This window comes from Carcharodon carcharias, chromosome 5 (assembly GCF_017639515.1).
Source record: "Carcharodon carcharias isolate sCarCar2 chromosome 5, sCarCar2.pri, whole genome shotgun sequence".
Classification (NCBI taxonomy): domain Eukaryota; kingdom Metazoa; phylum Chordata; class Chondrichthyes; order Lamniformes; family Lamnidae; genus Carcharodon; species Carcharodon carcharias.
In genome coordinates this window covers 43,501,791-43,515,512 of record NC_054471.1, presented here as the reverse complement: position 1 = coordinate 43,515,512, position 13,722 = coordinate 43,501,791, and the positions used below count along the sequence as shown (strand labels likewise).

General features: G+C 41.1%; 1 protein-coding gene across 5 annotated transcripts in view; it reads right to left on the bottom strand.

The window, feature by feature from the left end:
- The window catches only part of rev3l (REV3 like, DNA directed polymerase zeta catalytic subunit), a 221,247-nt gene that overhangs the window by 87,917 nt on the left and 119,608 nt on the right, over positions 1-13,722 (bottom strand). For 3 of the 5 annotated variants that reach the window (XM_041187885.1, XM_041187888.1, XM_041187889.1), the window contains 5 exons: positions 7,616-7,700; positions 7,393-7,532; positions 5,651-5,779; positions 3,866-4,112; positions 1,871-2,013 (listed from right to left, as the gene is read on the bottom strand). In XM_041187885.1, coding sequence (XP_041043819.1) covers positions 1,871-2,013; positions 3,866-4,112; positions 5,651-5,779; positions 7,393-7,532; positions 7,616-7,700 — 744 coding nt within the window. The remainder of the gene's footprint in view (positions 1-1,870; positions 2,014-3,865; positions 4,113-5,650; positions 5,780-7,392; positions 7,533-7,615; positions 7,701-13,722) is intronic. The other 2 variants (XM_041187886.1, XM_041187890.1) reach the window with 1 other exon arrangement.

Here is a 13,722-nt window from a genome sequence, read left to right as displayed (position 1 = left end):
GACTTGTGCCTTGCGCCTTGATGGTGGACAGGCTTTGGGGAGTCAGGAGGTGAGTTGCTCTCCACAGGATTCCTAGCCTCTGACCTGCTCTTGTAGCCACAGTATTTATAGGGCTAGTCCAGTTCAGTTTCTGGTCAATGGTAACCCCCAGGATGTTGATTGTGGGGGATTCAGTGATGGCAGTGCCATCGAATGTCAAGGGGCGATGGTTAGATTCTCTCTTGTTGGAGATGGTCATTGCCTTGTGTGACACGAATGTTGTCCAGGTCCAGCTCTTGCTGCATTTGGACAAGGACTGCTTCATAATCGGAGGAGTCTTGAACGGTGCTGAACATTGTACAATCATCAGCGAATATCCTCACTTCTGACCTTATGATAGGAGGAAGATCATTGATGAAGCAGCTGATGATGGTTGGACCGAGGACAATATTCTGAGGAATTCCTGCAGTGATGTCCCGGAGCTGAGATTACTGACTTCCAACAACCACTGTCCTTTGTGCTAGGTATGACTCCAACCAGTGGAGAGTTTTCCCCCCGATTCCCATGGACTCCAGTTTTGCTAGGGCTCCTTGATGCCAAACTCAGTCAAATGCGGCCTTGATGTCAAGGGCAGTCACTCCCACCTCACAAGTTCACCTCGCTTGTTCATGTTTGAACCAAGGTTGTAAAGAGATCAGGAGCTGAGTGGCCCTGGCGGAACTCAAACTAAGAGTGTCAGTGAGCAGGTTATTGCTAAGCAAGTGCCGCTTGATAGCACTGTTGATGATGGCTTCCTTTACTTTACTGATGATGGAGAGCAGACTGACGGGGCAGTCAGTGGCCGGGTTGGATTTGTCCTGCTTTTTATGTACAGGACATGCCTGGGCAATTTTCCACATAGCCAGATAGATGCCAGTGTTGTAGCTATACTGGAACAGCTTGGCTAGGGGCACGATAAGTTCTGGAGCACAAGTCTTCTGTACTATTGGAGGAATATTATCAGGGCCCATAGCCTTTGCACTATCCAGTCCCTTCAGCCTTTTCTTGATATCACGTGAAGTGAATCGAATTGGCTGAAGACTGGCATCTGTGATGCTGCGGATCTCAGGAGAAGGCTGAGATGGATCATCCACTTGGCACTACTGGCTGAAGATCACAGCAAATGCTTCAGCCATATCTTCTGCATTGGGTCCCCAGATCATTACCCTAAGTCTCTGGAATACCACCACCCCTCCCCCAATTGATGTGATCTTCAAAAGTTTCCTAGATTCTGGAACAATCCCAGGGGAGTGGAAGGCAGCCAATGTAACAGAAGAAAGGAGGGGAGAGAGAAAATGATACTGCCATCCAGTTATCTTGGCATCAGTTGTCAAGAAAATGCTGGAATCTATTGAGGAGGTGTTAGAGCACATGGAAAATTATAATAATCAGGCACAGTCAACACAGCATTATGAAAAGGAAATTGTTAATTTTATATTAATTGTATTTAACTGTTTGCAGATGGTGGACATTAACTGGGGATTCATTTGTGCACTTAAAAATTGGAACAGTTTGAAACTGTAGCAATTTAGGTTAGGAAGAGTATGTTTGTAGTGTGAATCTCTGCAAACAAAAGCCTACAAAAGTATGTCATGATTGGCTCTAGCTCTATCCTTCACTGCCTGGCTTCCTGGAATAGAACAATTGTGTTTGATAAATGTATTGGATCTTCAAGGGTGCAACAAAGCAGGGTAGTTAAAAGGAATCTTCAATTTTGCCACAGCCTGAAATTAATGCATAGTATTAAGATGCAATTTTTTCCCCTCAATACATCAAATATTTGCATGCCATTTAAGCTGATCTAGCCCTTCAGTGCTCACTGGGTTACACCACAGACAACAAAGACACATACCAGTGTTCTCATCTGCAGCTCCATCAAGCTGAGGAATAGAAAGATTAGCCATCATGTTCCGATTTCCTCGCCACTCCATCTGGCCATCAGAAAACGCATTATCTTCCTCCGATGAGCAGTCACTTAAATTCTTCTCTGAAAATCTGAAACATTACTTTTTTTAAAAAAAACGCCAAAGATAGTCATTGGCTTCAAGCATTCTTAGCAAATATCCTATTAGGTTGGAAAGCTTACTGCATCCAGCTTTGCTGACAATACAATGTAGTTTCTGTTGGTTGGGGAATGTAGAACATGGGAGCATGGTCTCAGGATAAGGGGTCGATCTTTTCAGGCCGAGAATGAGGAGACATTTCTTCACTCAGAGGGTTGCAAATCTTTGTAATTCTCTACCCCAGAAGATTATGGTTGCTCCATCGCTTATATTCAAAGCTGGCATAGTCTGACTTTTGATTTTTCAGGAAATCAAAGGGTAATAGGAGTCTGCAGGAAAGCAGAGTTCAAGTAGATCAACCATAATCAGTATTGGATGGCAGAGGAAGCTTGAAGGGCCGTATGGTCTAATCCTGCTCTTATTTCATATTCACTTATGACCCATTCATCCAATACACAATTTCCCAAAGTCAATCTCATTTCAAATGCTGAAAGAATGAAGGTAAGCTCAGTATACTCCCTGCATTTGAGAATTCTTTAAGATCAGTTAAATTCTATGTAATGATTGCTATCTGTCAGTAGAATTTTCATAAAGCTGCAGGATGTGCAAATTAAGGGATGCTTTGCACCTCAGCTCTATGCCTTGAGACATAGAGGACCCATTATCAGGCCTCTGCTGCTCAGTGGCTGGACACCAGGTGCAGAGAAGTAGATTACACATTTACATTTAACCAATAGTGCAATGACACTGCAGAATTTACAAATACCTAAGAGCCTTTTCAGGCATGACTTAAATTATCCAATAAACGTGAATTAAGCAACTTCAAACTAACGAGGCTTGGCTTAAATAGCCAAGTGGTTATGGCACTGGGTTTGTAACCCCAAGATCAAGAGTTCAAATCTCACAATGGCAAACTATGAAACAATGTAACTTCATCTGAAACAGATGGAAACAGGTTTACTCAAAAAAAGAGTATCAAGAGTTCAAATCTCACAATGGCAAACTATGAAACAATGTAACTTCATCTGAAACAGATGGAAACAGGTTTACTCAAGAGTATCAAGAGTTCAAATCTCACAATGGCAAACTATGAAACAACGTAACTTCATCAGAAACAGATGGAAATGGGTTTGTACTCGAAAGAGTTACATTTAGCTTGGCCTAAATAGCCAAGTGGTTATGGTACTGGGTTTGTAACCCCAAGATCAAGAGTTCAAATCTCACAAGGGCAAACTATGAAACAATGTAACTTCATCTGAAACAGATGGAAATGGGTTTGTACTCGAAAGAGTTACAAATTCCTAAAACGATCAAGAGTTCAAACTAACGAGTAGATCTGTACAATTTTTCCTTAGAATGCTGGGTTTCAAGGCATGTCTGCATTGAAATGTTCAACAAGTCTCTGGCTTCAACAGCAAATTTTCCCCTCACTTAAGAGTCAAAGAAATGGGTTTAGAAGTTCAACTGGAACACAGAGATTGCAAACAATTTGATTCAGCAAAAGGACAGTGATAGAGAGGGTGGCAAGAAGAGAGTTTGTACCAAGAGCCAAAGATGGCGGCTCTGCTCAACATAACATCTCATATTGGTTGACTAAAACTGTGAAACATGGTATGTCAATAATTAAATAACAAATGCAGATAACACAACAGTACTGGTGTGCTGCTGGGTAGAGTGTGCTAATACTTAGTCAAGATTTATACCATTCCATCCTTTCTTTGGATCAAAATTGAATAAATAATTCTTGTAAGTGAACAGGAATAAAAATTAAGTGCTTAAAATCATTCACAGAAAGTACTCTGCTTTTCAAAGAGTTTGATAAACTAGATGTATAAATTTCTTACCTCATTTTCCCAACATTATCTGGAAAATCGCCATCCCAACGCTGAGACATTATTAAACTGAGTTCCAACTCCTCTTTTTGAATTTCCGGCTCATTTTCTTCATCATCACTATTCTGCAGATAGCTACAACTTCCTGCAGATTGTTGTTGCGAAGGTCTACCAGGTGCAAATGGAGATCCTGCATTCCCAAACCCGTCTTCCTCTAACCCAGCTAACAGATGCACTATTGCCTGGTCGTGACTGGCATCTATTTAAACAGGTTACATATTGAAAATGTGTTAGCTTGCAAGCAGAATATCTCACTCTCAAAACCGAGTACCTTGAGGTTTAATTTTCAAAGTAGATGCTTCTAAGTTATTGATGATGGACACACTTGCATAGCAGTTGAAACAAATGAGAAAGACAGCACCAAGAGTGGGAAGAGCAGGAGGGGTTAAGGAGAGGGTAGGATTGGTGATACAAAGAATGGAAAAAATGACAGAGAACACAAGTGTGCAAGTGCCAGAGGGCAAGGGGTGCTTAAGAGATTCAGACAAACATGCGAAGGGTGCAGGGGAATGGGCGTGGGACGACACTGAAATTTTTGCTGCTTTTTTCTTTTTATTCATTCACGGGATATGCGCTTCACTGGCTGGGTCAGCATTTATTGCCTATCCCTAGTTACCCTCGAGAAGGTGGTGGTGAGCTGCCTTTTTGAACCGCTGCAGTCCATGTGGTGTAGATACACCCACAGTGCTGTTAGGAAGGGAGTTCCAGGATTTTGACCCAGTGACAGTGAAGGAACGGCGATATATTTCCAAGTCAGGATGGTGAGTGATTGGAGGGGAACTTCCAGGTGGTGGTGTCCCCATCTATCTGCTGCCCTTGTCCTTCTAGATGGTAGTGGTCATGGGTTTGGAAGGTGCTGTCTAAGGAGCCTTGGTGAATTCCTGGGAATTAAACCAATTTAACATGACCACTATTTGAGTTGTAAAGGCCACAATAAGTTTGGAAGAGGAGGAGGAACAGTGCACCACAACCACAATCATACTGTATCCCATTTGTGACTGATTAGGATTCATCTCAGAACTGCAGAGATGGATATTTGAACGAAGAGGTTCAAACATTGGAGGAAAGATGAGCACTTATTTGGAAGGCTCAACATGAATAACGACTGGAGAGGAAGATGATGTGTGGCTGCTTCAGCAAAGTTCTGTGGAGGGGGTTATGACAACAGTTTAGGGGTACAGTACCTACCTAAGAGGAACCATTTACAATCTCAGCAATCATGGGGACTTGGAAGGATCTTAGGGATTTGGTGGGAATGGAGTCATGGGGAGGCGGATCTCTTGGAGAAGGTGAAGCCAGAGAGGACATGAGGATAGATAGGAGAGAAACCAGAAAAAGATGCAAGTTATGGGCTAGGGTGGTGGGGACTTGCCTTGGTGGACAAGGCAAAAGTGGTGAAACTGCAGAGGGAGCAATTCCCCTTTCCCTCGCACCCCCCCAACCCCTTTCAACCTTTCTTTATGGATAATGCAACTGTAGCTTTGTGCTGAAATATTCCAAGGACATATCTACCAAGAGGGTCTGTGCAAGACTGGTTTAATATTGATGCATGAACTGCTGCCGATGCTTGGTCTCTGCTCCAGCACCAGGGCAGCATCAGTTTTAAGGAGAACCAATGAAAAGGTTATAACAATATTTTTTCCTAGACATCAGCAGGGAGAATTTTCACAATAGTGAATTTCAATTTTGTCAAAAATTTCAATGATACAAAACTGATGTTCAACCTTACATACTCACTGAAAACTGGAGACTGAATTAACCTTTGTGATGAGGGGTGGAACGTCTGACTGCTCTCCATTATACTTAGAATTGTTCCTTCATCAACTATTGCATCTTCAATCTCTGCATTTCCGTGACTCACTGCTACTTTTTTGGGGAAGGAATAAAAATTCAATTCAAAATGAAATAAATTTATGGCAGTTCACTTTAAAGATTTAACTAATAAATCTATTCTATATCATAATTTATTCCAAGTCATGTTTGCACTAAAGATTTGAATTTAGCTAATTTGATTCAAATGCCTTTGATTTTCAGAGGAACAAACTATACTACAAAGCTCTTAATATATGCAGTTGTATAAATTATTGCAGGAAAAAACCTTTAACAACTTTCCCACATTTTTCAGTATGCATTTCTAATGAAATGAAGTTATTTATTTAACAAGAGCCATCCTAAGAGTCAATGCATGCGATTGCGTGTTATATATTAACAAATTGGACGTGAATGTGGGGGGCACGATTGGGAAATTTGCAGATGGCACAAAGATTGGCCAAGTAGTGGATAGTGTAGAGGATAGCCCTAATTTACAAAACGATATAGATGGGTTGGTGGAGTGGGCAGTAAAGTGGCAGATGGATTTTAATCAAGAGAAGTGTGAGGTCATACATTTAGGGAGGTCAAACAGTTACAGGGATTACACAATAAATGGGAATATACTAAGAGTGGTGGATGAAGTCAGAGATTTTGGCGTACAAGTACACAGGTCCCTGAAGACCCAAGTTGGTGGTAGAGGCAGAAACTCTAAACTCTTTTAAAAAGTACATGGATCTGCACCTTAAGTGCTGTAAGCTGCAGGGCTATGGGCTGGATGCAGGAAGGTGGGATTAGAAAGGACACCTGGGTGTCTTCGGGCTGGCATGGACAAGATGGGCCGAATGGCCTCCTTCTGTGCTCTAACTTTTCTATGATTCTACGGGTTGTTTGAATATAATATAAAATCAACACCAAGAGGTTAATATTCGGAAAGTTAGCTTACTCACTGTTTAGAATCTCTCCTCCCAGGGTTTAGTCACAAGTCAGAATTGTAAAAGGGTGAAGTTATGTACCTAGCCTTTTAAAAAAGCTGTTTAGAGCAATAGTTACTCTATTAAAGTACACTATTCAGTTAGAGTACGGAGAGTTTTACTCTCTACAGACTCATGTTTCCTGACCCAATAATGATCATCATTTTTCCACCTTTGACATTATCCCCAGCCTCCACTTCATTTAACTTGAAAACTACGAAATTCACCAAAGTGTGAAACTGTGAAGCACTATTCAAATAAATTAACAGTCAAATACACATATGAGCAGTGCGGAGTCAGTGGCATAGTGGTATTGTCACTAGACTATAGACCCAGGATAATGCTCTGGGGACCCAGGTTTGAAGCCCACCATGGCAGATAGTGAAATTTGAATTCAATACAAATTAAAAATCTGATGATGACCATGAAACCATTGCTGATTGTCATAAAAGCCCATTGGGTTCACCAATGTCTTTTAAGGAAGGAAAAAGTTAAGGTTGACTCTTAAATGCCCCCTAAACAAGGGCAATTAGGGATGGGCAATAAATGCTGGCCTAGCCAGCGACGCCCACATCCCATGAACAAATTCTTAAAAAATGGACAGGACTTGTACTATTTTCACCCCGAGTCTAGCACAGCAGGTGAGTTAAAAACACAAGTTAGAACAAATGGCAGCTCAGAAGCAATATTTCTTACTTTTCTCATCATTATGTATTTCAACCAGATTAGCAGGCGTACAGGAAAGGGCTTCAAGAGATATTCCATCCACATGCAATGTCAAGTTAGAAGGGAGCGTTTCAAACTCTTCACTTTCCTCCACAGATTGTGACAAAAACCTAGTTTAAAACAGCGAAGTGAGATTTTTAAAACCTTGATCAAAATAATAAATATATAAACGAGGAAATAAGAAGCTTCTTACACCGAATAGTTATTCTGCTGTAGAATCTCCTTTATTCTGCGTTGGAAGATCCTTTCACTCTCAGTAACATGTACAGATCCACGATCTGCAAATAGAAAGTACAAAATCCATCATGAGAATGCTTGCCTACAAGTAACTCATTCGGTGTGAAGTACCTGGTGTCATATTCAGGGTCTCACAGCCACTACATTTTATGTACGTGCTCCAAGCAAAACTACACTAAAAGTACTGTATAGCATAAGTTTTTTTTAGCTCTTTTTGCCAACAAAACAGCTTGCAGAATGCAGCATTAATACATTGGATCCATGCAGATCATGTTAGAAAGTCATTACAGTGAAGGGAATTGCAAGAACTAACATCGAATGTTTCTGACACTAAGATTACTCATTTTTCCCTTGCTGTACAATTTTGAGGATTTATTCTCATTGTTCTTCAAGTGCATTACTCCTAACAGTGAGCATTTACTCACTTCATTCATGATAACTTTCTTAGCAGTCTTAAGCATTTCTACAGCTTTTACTGTTCAAACATCAAGTTATTAGGTAGCAATCCAGAGGAATGCAAAAAAGGCCACTCTCCATACAGAACAGAAGACCATTTTAAAAGAGATTAGTTTAGCAGAAAACGTCCATAAAATGATCAAGACCCTCAAAGTTCTTGGATTGTAATGGGCAGAGTATATACTTAGTTCCACCAGGTCTCAGAATGAAGGAAAATGCTTACAGAAGCAACTTTTTGCATCAAGGAAAAGGAGGGCAGGCAATATAGAACCTGCAGTTTCTGTTCCTAAGAAACCTTCTATTAGCGTTATGTTTCTTTTTATTACATAGAACACCCAGCATAGGAACAGGCTATTTGGCTCAACTAGTCCATGTTGGCATTTATGCTCCATTTGAACCTCCTCCCATCCTTCCTCATCTAACCATCAAATTAACCCTCTATTCCCTTCTCCCTCACATGCTTACCTATGTTTCAATACCATTCGCCTAAACTGCTCCCTACAGTTGGGTCCCACAAACTCAACAATCTCTAATGAAACCTGTTAATGGGGGCTATGTTTAAATAGGCCTATGAAGCTAGCCCAGGTGCATCATTCTCATTTCAATAGACTTTTATTAATCACCAGGCTAAATGTAGGGGTTGACACAAAGCAGTTTCAGAACAGATCATGAGTGGAGAAGCACATTCATAAATTCCAACTGGGTACTGAAAGGTGCACAACTTCAAATTTGGTAGACTCCAAAATAGATCAGCCTGCAATGCTTTGCTACAACCACAAGACCTTGAAGATTTCCAACACAAATGAAGGCCCCTTTACATCAAGGGATACATATGAAAATTGGAACAGAATTTTTTGAGCATCTTTGAAGGAAAATTTCAGACTTTGGTTGCAATCTATATTTTTTTTAAAAAGCAAGAAATTTCAGCTCTCAAAGCCACTGAGCGGAAGCCTCACTCATTTAAATATGGATATTCATGAAGATGCTATAGCTTAGAGGTTTCATAATTTTGTGAAGTTAAGTATCAATAAGAGCACCATGCATTAATAGCTTTTTGAACTGATCATAGTATTTCCAGGGTTTTACAAATAGCTACAGACCATTAAGTTTCTTAAAGGGAAATTTGAAAAGGGGAGAAATTTAAGATTTTAGAAAATTCTTCACTCGGAGGAGGAAGTAACAGACTTGGACTTGAGCAACAGTTGCATATAAAAGGTGGGGCATATAATGGGCAGCAGATGCGACATCATCCAAGTCGAATTTCACCCTTAGGATCTTTCCCATCATAAGACAGCAAGAAAAACAAAATCAATATCAATCAACAGAAGGCCTTAAGTTTGGGTTCAAAAGCTGTCCCAAAAGGTAATTCACCTGAACTTGAGGTAACCCAAATTGATTAACATCCTGATCTGGGCATATATGGACAAGCTCCTTTGCTGGAAAGTTTGCTAATGATGAAAGTGGTCCCAACTCCTTTCCAGTCCCAGGGAGCCAAGGAGTCATTGATGGCAACAGGAAAAGGTGGGAGCACCACATGGAAGCATTATTACTATACTGAGATCATGAGAGGAAATCTTGAGTTCATGAACTGGCTGCAACGTGGGCCACTGTTTTCCGTAATGTTCTGCTGTTATCATGTAAGCCTCTTGCCAAAGTCCTCTAATTGTTCAAAGGAATCTTTACTATTTGATAAGTTGAAAGACAAATGGTACATTGGCCTTTATTGCAAGAAGATTTGCGTGCAGGATAAGGATATCTTGCTGCAATTGTATAGAGCCTTGGTGAGGCTGCACCTGGAGTAGTGTGTATAGTTTTGGTCTCCTTATCTAAAGGAAGAGATACTTGCCATAGAGGGACGTAAGAAATAGGAAGAGTAGGCCATTCGGCCCCTCAAGCCTGCCCTGCCATTCAATAAGATCATGGCTGATCTGCCCCAGGCCTCAACTCCTCTTTTGAGCCAGCTCCTCATAGCCCTCAATTTCTGAATATTTCAAAAATCTATCTACCTCCTCTTTAAATACTTTCAGTGATCTAGACTCCACAAATCCCTGGGGTAGAGAATTCCAAACATTCACTACCCTCAGAGAAGAAATTCCTTCGTATCTCAGTTTTAAATGAATGTCCCCTTATTCTGTAACTATATCACCCTAGTTCGAGATTCCCCCAGTAGTGGAAACATCATCTCAACATCTAGCCTGTCAAGTCTCCTCAGAATCCTTTACGTTTCAATAAGATTACCCCTCAATCTTCTAAACTCTAATGAATAAAGGCCTAACCTGGTTAGCTGTTCTTGATGAGTCAACCCCTTCATCCCAGGAATCAGCCTAGTGAATCTCTTTTGAACTGCCACCAATACCAGTATATCCTTTCTGCTTCTATATCCTGATCTGCTTCTATCACTGCTTGTTTGTCCCTACAACCACACCCCCCCCTCCACCTCTCTGTCTCTCTATCTCTCCGCCCCCCACACACACACCTTAAACTAGCTTATATTTCAGCTCTTTCCTGGACTCGAACTCAAGTTCTGTCGAAGGGTCATGAGGACTCGAAACGTCAACTCTTTTCTTCTCCGCCGATGCTGCCAGACCTGCTGAGTTTTTCCAGGTAATTCTGTTTTTGTTTTTATCCTTTCTTAAATACAGGGACCAAAGCTGTACACAGTACTCCAGGTGTGGCCTCATCAACACCCTGTACAGTTGTAACAAGACTTCCCTATTTTTAAACTCAAACCTCCTAGCAATACAGGCCAGAATTCCATTTGCTTTCTTAATTACTTGCTGCACCTGCATGTTAACTTTTTGCGTTTCATGTACAAGAACACCCAGATCCCTTTACGCTGCACTGTTTTGGAGTCTCTCCATTTAAATAATAGCCTGCCTTTTGATTTTTCCTACCAAAGTGCATGACCTTTCATTTTCCTACATTAAACTCCATCCGCCAAGTTTTTGGCCACTCACTCAACCTATCTATATCCCCTTGCAGGTTCCTTATGTCCTCATCACAACATGCCCTCCCACCTGTTTTTGTATCATCAGCAAATTTGGATACATTACACTCTGTCCCCTCCTCCAAGTCATTAATATAGATAGTAAATAATTGAGGTCCTGGGATTGATCCTTGTGACACTCCACTAGTTACATCTGTCCAACCTGAAAAAGACCCATTAATCGCAACTCTGTCTTCAATGTGTTAACTAATCCTCAATCCATGCTAATACATCACCCAAAATACCATGAGCTCCTAACTTGTGCAATAACCTTTTATGTGGCACCATATCGAATGCCTTCCAGAAATCCAAATACACTATATCTACCGGTTCCCTTTTATCAACTCTGCTTGTTACATCCTCAAAGAACACTAGCAAATTTGTCAAACATGATGTCCCTTTCACAAAGCCTTGTTGACTCTGTTTAATTGCGTTAAGCTTTTCTAAGTGTCCTATTTCTTCCTTAATAATGGACTCTAGCATGTTCCCCAAAGACAGATGTCAGGCTGGTTGGGCTATCGTTTCCTGCTTTTTGTCTCCTTCCCTTAATGGTTTTACAATCTGCTGTGACCCTCCCAGAATCCAGTGAGTTCTGGAATATTTCAACCAATGCCTCCACTATCTCTGCAGCCACTTCCTTTAAAACCCTTGGATGCAGGCCATCAGGTCCTGGCAAAAACAAAAATGCTGGAGAAACTCAGCAGGTCTGACAGCACCCATGGAGAGAATGACAGAGTTAACGTTTCGAGTCCGTATGACTCTTCAGGGCAGTCCTGAGATGTCCAGAGCAGGTCCTGGCGACTTGCCTGTCTTTAGTCCCATTAGTTTGTCAAATACTTTGTCCCTCATGATAGAGACCGTTATAAGATCTTTCCTCCCATTAGCTCCTTGTTTATCTGATACCATTGGAATATTTATAGTGTTCACCATCATGAAGGCCAACGCAAAATATTGGTTTAAATTATCTACCAATTCCCTGCTCCAATTATCAATTCTCCATTCATGTCCTCCAAGGGAAAACTCAGCAGGTCTGGCAGCATCCCACGCTCACTTTAGCTACTCTTTCTTTTTATATGCCTGTAGAAGCTCTTGCTGTTACCTTTTATATTTCGTGCCAATTTACTTTCATAATCAATTTTCTCTTTCTTTAATTAGCTTTTTAGTCTTCCGCTGCACGTTCCTAAAATATTCCTAAACCTCTGGTCTACCACTAGTTTTCGCCACTTTGCATGCCTTAGTCTCATCGAGTCCTTCTTTTTAACTGGGATAAATTTTTGCTGAGCATTATGAAATGTCTGCCCACAGCTCATCCACTGACCTTCCCCTTAGTCTATTTTCCCAGCCCACTTCAGACAACTCTTTCTTCATACCTCTGTAATTGCCCTTAATTAAGTTGAGGACATTGGTTTGAGATCCGAGTTGCTTGCCCTCAAACTGAATTTGAAATTCTACCATGTTGTGATTGCTACCTGCTAGAGGATCTTTAACTACGAGATCTATTAACCCTACCTCATGACACATTACTAGATTTAAAATAGCATATTCCCAGGTAGGTTCTGCAATGTATTGCTCTAAGAAACAATCCATGATTACAAATTCATCTTCCGTGTTACCCCTGCCAATTGGATTTGTCCAGTCAATATGCAGATTAAAATCATCCATGACAATTGTAGCACCCATCTTACATGCCTCCATAATTTCCTGATTTATATTTTGTCCTACAGTGAGGCAACTCTTTGGGGGCCTATAAACGACTCCCACCTGTGACTTCTTCCTCTTGCTATTCTTATTTCCATCCAAACTGATTCCACATCATGATCTATTGCACCTATATCACTACTCACCACCGCCCGGATACCTCCCTTTATTTACAAAGTTACCCCACCTCCTTTTCCTTTTTGTCTATTTTTCCAGAACATTGAATACCCTTGAATATTCCCAGTCTTGGTCACCCTGCAACCATGTCTCTGCAATAGCCATCAAGTCATATCCATTTATTTCCATCTATCTTGTTACAAATGCTACATGCTTTCAGATAAAGAGCCTTAAGCTTTGACTTTTTACCATTATTGCTCATTCTGGTTCTAATTTCTGCTACACTCTTCTGCCCCTGCCTGTCACACTCATTATCGTTCATGTCTTCACTACCCTTACCTCTGCTCTCTCGTTTCCTTTTGATTTTTTAGACTTCTCTTCAATTGAATCCTCCCAACTAATTAGTTTAAAGTCCTATCTATAAATCTAGTTGTAAGATTGCCGGGGCACTGGTCCTAGCATGGTCCCAATGGAACAGCTCTCTCCTTCCCCAGTACTGATGCCAGTGCTCCATGAATTGGAACCCATTTCTCCCACACCAATCTTTGAGCCACGTATTTCCCTCTCTAATCTTATTTACCCTAAGTCAATTTACACATTGCTCAGGTAGTGATTCAGAGATTATTACATTTGTGGTTCTGCTTTTTAATTTAGCCACGAGCTGCTCATAGTCCCTCAGCAGAACCTCTTTCCTAGTCCTACCTATGACGTTGGACCTACGTGGACCACGACAACTGGATCCTTCCCCTCCCGCTCCACGTTCCTCTGCAGCCCAGCAGAGATGTCCTTAACCTTGGCACCAGGTA